The 5,791-nt window shown below is 46.2% G+C and overlaps 1 protein-coding gene across 1 annotated transcript; it reads left to right on the top strand.

The window, feature by feature from the left end:
* The first annotated feature begins 3,334 nt into the window (after positions 1–3,334).
* On the top strand, positions 3,335–5,364 carry LOC143337639 (apelin receptor B-like). The gene has a single exon (XM_076757296.1). It carries the CDS (start codon positions 3,406–3,408, stop codon positions 4,489–4,491), a length of 1,086 nt encoding a protein of 361 aa, XP_076613411.1. The 5' UTR covers positions 3,335–3,405; the 3' UTR covers positions 4,492–5,364.
* Positions 5,365–5,791: the final 427 nt, after the last annotated feature.

Genomic DNA, 5,791 nt, shown 5'->3' with positions numbered 1-5,791 from the left:
GTCAGAAGAGTGATGGAGTAATGCTGTAAGTAAGACCAGCACCCTACATGACCCTGAACAGGAGAAGCCAACCTGACTTATGAAAAAACAGGGATGCCTACATGGGAGCTCCAGCAAGTTGTCCGTTCTCTGCTGCCCTGCCGTCTAGTCCTGTTCAATCACACCCAATCCTATTACCTGCACCGGCTCCAGAAGATACAATGCAAGAGAAAGTACTTTTGTCACACAGTCTGATCTGCCACCAGCAGTCACAGTCTTATAAAGACTCTGCCAAATGGAGTGAAGGATACAGGTACAGCTAGACATTTCACAGACTAGTTAAGAACTGTTTCATCCATGCAAACAGCTGTAAAACTCTAGCTGAAGCCACATTAGTGAGTATGAAAAGGTGTAAACCGCTCCCATCCTTGTGGCCTTTGTGTCTAACAAGCTGGTGTCGATCACCTCAAGCTCTTTGCTTGAAAACAGTAAAGGCGGAACAGCCAAGTGGAGCAGGCAGCTACGACGCCCAAATGTTCAAGCTTTCCAGCCGTGCTGGAAGTGTTAGCTTCGACGGCACTCAGATAATTAAAAGTGCAGATCAGACTGTTGATGTGATTGGTGATGCATGGCGCTGATGACTCAGTATTTGCCTGTGGGTCTATTTGTCGTCAGGACTGTCAAGCTGCAAACAAGTCAGACGTGTGATATCATGAATTTTCAGAGGAGCTGGAAAAGTCTGACTCAGAGTCAGTCACAAGTAAAGCCTTGAGGAGCCAGCTGTCTCAGCGCAGGGGGGCCCGTGCATGTGGTCTATGACAGCTTAACACACACATCAAACAACTGTCGGACCCCCGCCAACCCTCACACACGCTCCCAAACAACAAGAACACCCACCTCACGCTCTTTTGGTGCTGCGAGTATCACCAAAAAGAGGCTCATAAACATGCAAGGCCACGATAAAAGATGAGAGGGACGCTCTGAGGAAAGACGTGTGTGTTTTCTGCGTCTCTCTGCCTTTGTGTGTATATTGAGAGACAAGTACTCGTCCTTTATAATATCCCCCGGATATGCTGTCAGTTACCAACTCATCGCTGATGGATGATGGTGGAATGAAGGGAAAGGATGACGGACGGATGAAACGCCTTGGTGTGGTTAAACGAGCGCAAACAGGGGGAATGTCTTGGTGCCCTCATGGTGTGTGGTTTACAGCACACATGGCCACACATGAGAGGACAGCGGCAACAATAACAACAATCAATTTGAGACACAGGTGGACAATTAAGGGGAAAAACACGAGCTGAATGCTGTGGAAACAGGGTCCCTGGTATGTTGAGTGAAAGGATGGATGCTTTGCAAGTCAGGCCAATTGGAACTTGTCACTCCGAAGAGTTAAAAATAAGAGGAAATGGGATTGTTGTCATGCTGCATGGTTTCAACAACACATCAGATTCACAATTTATCTTCATCTGCAGCAGACTTCATTTCTTCTGTTAAAACTGCTCGGGAAAGGTTTGGGAAAAGTGAGTGGGTGGATTGTATTCATCAAGGCCTGATGTTTTATTTAGCGGTTTATTCACATCCCTGTCAGCGAACACAGCTATAAACAGACCTTGGTCCCGCCAGAGTACAGATAGGAAGCTTGCTTTGATTCACTTCACTCTGCTCTTTTCCTGTGCTGCCGGAAGGACAAAGAGCTGGACAATCAAGCAGAGCAAGAGTGTTCAGGAGGAGGCACACAAACACAATCGCATCAGTTTGATTGTGGAGTGCCACAAGCTTGCATCACAATAATTTGGCAACAACAAACAGTTCTCGGAGAGTCCGTGATGGTAAAAGCAGAGGAGACGGGAATCGTCCCTCATCTTTATAATCAGAGGAAGGCCGAGATGAGAGGGGGAGGGTGGAGGAGGCAGAGATGGAGGGGTGGAGGAAGGGATCGGTGGAGGAAAACATTGTTGAGTGATACAGTAGTTGTGTCTAAAGGTCGGTGCCCTGGCGCCACTGCTGCCAATCTGCTGAGAGACGGAGCAGACTGAAGACTGAGCTGTCCCACCTGGGCCAAAAAATACACCCAAGAGACACCGAAGAAGAAGAACAAGAAGAAGAAAGAGGAAGTAGCTTTAAAGTTGAAAAACATCCCCTCATGCCACAACAGGATAACATATATTCTGTATCAGCTTGTTCCAACTCTTCATTGAACTGTATGTACAATGTTTACAGTGAAATATTCAAGCAGTGCGCCGTATTTTTATGGTTGCATCATTCAATCATGTAGAAATATTCAGGATGTCCTCTGCATTTAATACACTCATGCACATCAGATCTTTTATTTCATAGCATGTGTTGATATATTTCATTGTTTTTATCATTTGCTACCCCTGATTTTAATTAATGTCAATTTATTGTGTATCATACTGGCTGTCATTTGTCAATTTAGTTGTTTATAAGACACTTTTCTGTGAGTACAGACACCTAAATGCATGATGACAATTAAGATAATCTATTTATTTTTCTTCTTAAATAAACAAAACTTAAATAAATTTTTAAAAATTCTGTCTAATCTAAATGTCCTTTATTTTTAATCTTTAAATTATTATGTCTTTAAAAAAATTAATGGAGTGTAAATGCAATTTAGCACTTTAACTGAAGGCTGTTGTGTGGTACAGTGTGGTATTATTGTATATTTTCAATTAAAGGTCTGAGGTCAGAGTTTTGACAAAGCTACATTTCATCAAAGTGAAACTAATCTTTATTTTCCTTTTAGGTTGCGGTTGTACTTGTTTGAGCATGTACAGACATGAAAACACTGACAGAAATGTAAATAGTGCAGCTCATCTGCATTTCAGGAGAGTGCTTGGGTTCCACAAGGACTCTCAATTGATATTAAAATTGAGTACCTCATGAAACTTGTCATGCCCAGACTTGACTCATGGCCTACGGTCCAAATGTGTCTAATTCACTCTTGTTCCCTAAAGTGAAAAAAGTGTTTTTGAATGATTATTAATGATGTGTAGTTTAGACAGAGCTTCGTTTTGCCCCTGTCGAGATCGATTCCTGTAGCTCATACTTTGTGCATGAAAAGAGAGGGAAAAGAAGGGACATCCTGAAAAATAAAGTACTGGAGTTTCAACCTGTAGTACATGTAAGAAAGTGACTCACATTATGTTGTGAAGCACAACTGAAATGAATGGAGAGAAAAGTGGGCGTGTACGCAGTGAAAGAGCATGTTCAGAGCAGAGAGGAGGAGCACAGTGGGAGGGAAGAGGGGGGAGTCCTGGGAGGACACATTGTCTGGGGGGCGTATATAAGGGTGGGCAGATCACACATGAAGCAACAGACTTCACAGTGCTGACAACGACTGTGGATCCATCTGCACCACACCAATTTTTCTTTTTATTAGAAAAAGGATAAGAAGAGAAGAGAATGGAGATGGAGCCGACTGAGGGTCCTTATGAGTACTACGACTACGAGGATTCGGAAAACTCCAGCATGTGTGACTATTCCGAGTGGACGCCGTCATACTCCGTCATCCCGGTGCTGTACATGCTTATTTTCATCCTCGGCCTCTCTGGAAATGGAGTGGTCATCTTCACCGTGTGGAGAGCCCAGGGTAAGAGACGAGCCGCTGACGTCTACATCGGCAACCTGGCCCTGGCTGACCTCACCTTTGTGGTCACTCTACCTCTGTGGGCTGTTTACACAGCCATGGGCTACCACTGGCCCTTTGGAGTGGCCCTTTGTAAGATCAGCAGCTACGTGGTCCTGCTCAACATGTATGCCAGCGTCTTCTGCCTCACCTGCATGAGCTTCGACCGCTACCTGGCCATCGTCCACTCATTGTCCAGCACCCAGCTGCGCACTCGTGGACACACACAAGCCTCCCTGACAGCCATCTGGCTGCTGTCTGGTCTCCTGGCCGCCCCGACTCTGATCTTCCGCAACACCAAATATGACCAAACCAGCAACCGCACATCCTGCGCCATGGACTTCAGCCTGGTGTTGACCAACAAGAGCCAACAAAAACAAGAGAACCTGTGGATCGCTGGCCTCAGCATCTCCTCCTCAGTTCTGGGCTTTCTCCTACCTTTCTTGGCCATGATGGTGTGCTATGGCTTCATTGGCTGCACCGTCACCCGCCACTTCAACACTCTGCGCAAAGAGGACCAGCGTAAGAGGAGGCTGCTGAAGATCATCACCACGCTGGTAGTGGTGTTTGCCGCCTGCTGGATGCCCTTCCACATCGTGAAGAGTGCTGACGCCCTCTCCTACCTGGACCTGTTTCCAGACACCTGTGCCTTCCTTCGCTTCCTGCTGCTGGCTCACCCGTACGCCACCTGCCTGGCCTACGTCAACAGCTGCCTCAACCCCTTTCTTTACGCCTTCTTCGACCTACGCTTCAGATCCCAGTGTCTGTGCCTACTCAACCTGAAGAAGTCCTTGCATGCAAGTCCCGCCAGCTCCCTGTCCTCTCAGAAGACAGAGGCTCAGTCTCTGGCCACAAAGGTGTGACGACAGCTGAGGGCCCAGATGCACGCTGGGAAAGAGGTGAACAATGCAGAACAATGCAGGTAAATCAGATCTTAACAGTGCTGGGTGCTTGCCCATACATGGTCAGTCACAAGGTGCCACCTTCGCTCCTCTCTGACTCCGTGGACCAGTGAAGACGGCGGGCAGGCTCGTGGTTTTGGGGTCTGACCACACTCAAGCTCCAGCCTCACTTTCAGTAGCAGGGCAGCAAAACTGAACTATTTAATACAAGGGACCATGCATGAACCAGACTTTTCAAAAGGACCTCATGCTCATGTTTCTTTTAGTTCTCCTGTGGACTTTATGCAAAATACTGAGCTTTGAACTCTGTCCTCAAGTCCCAGCGAAGTGTATTCCTCATGCATTTGCCCCTGCTGTTCTTGTTTTCATTTGTAAGCACTTGAGGTGTGATTTCTGTCAGACTATCCTACTCTTCAGCTCAGTCTGTACTATCTGCATCACAGCCAGCGTGTGTTTTTTGTGTGTGTGTGAGAGACGTGGGGTGTTGAAGTCTGATAAGAGTGTTGTAAGGAGAGACGGAGATAGTGGTTGGCGGGGGGGGGGGGATCCCAGACAGACAGACAGATGGCAGCTGACAAATGTTTTCAAGCTGGCGGAGGGCCCAATTAAAAGGTGACTGCTTTGACAGTGTGCTGGTGTGTGTGTGTGTGTGTGTGTGTGTGTGTGTGTGTGTGTGTGTGTGTGTGTGTGAAGAATGAGTTTGCGCATGTTTGTTGAGTATTAGAATGACAATGAATTTGCTCCTGACAAATACATGAAAGCATTTTGTGAATACACATTATTTTGAAATGATGTTAATGATTTGTAATAAAAAAAAAAAAAGGTGCTTTGAAAAAAACACAGTCTCTCTCTGGTCTCCCTCTGTTTCTTGTGATAGCTCGTTAAGTCTTGCTGGAATGTATTTTCTCCCATCCAGTGAATGTGCGTCTTCCTGTTGGTGCATTGCTGAGGGGAGTCAGCCCCCCTTCCATTGTGTTTCACAGGGCCGAAATCAAAGCATATGTCTGCAGGAAATGCACGTTCGACTTCTGTTTCCCTCTTCAAGCATGTTTGTTTCTTCTCCTCTTACAATTCAGCCACACAAACAATCAGTGAGCACAAAAGTTGCTAAATTGGATCAGCCACAGGACATCTGGCTTTGTTCCAGAGATGTTAAAATCTGTCCGAGGGTTAATTACCACAACTTCAGGACTGTTTTAGCTGCACCAATACATCCCTAAATGCACCTCAAAGAGTATTTCCATGTCACTAGTCTATCCTG

Source organism: Chaetodon auriga, chromosome 19 (genome assembly GCF_051107435.1).
Source record: "Chaetodon auriga isolate fChaAug3 chromosome 19, fChaAug3.hap1, whole genome shotgun sequence".
Taxonomy (NCBI): domain Eukaryota; kingdom Metazoa; phylum Chordata; class Actinopteri; order Chaetodontiformes; family Chaetodontidae; genus Chaetodon; species Chaetodon auriga.
The sequence above is the reverse complement of the archived record's forward strand: the minus strand, read 5'-3'. Positions and strand labels throughout refer to the sequence as shown.

Coding starts and splice junctions, on each gene's coding strand:
- LOC143337639 (XM_076757296.1), top strand. CDS start 3,406: ATGGAGATGGAGCCGACTGAGGGTCCTTATGAGTACTACGACTACGAG.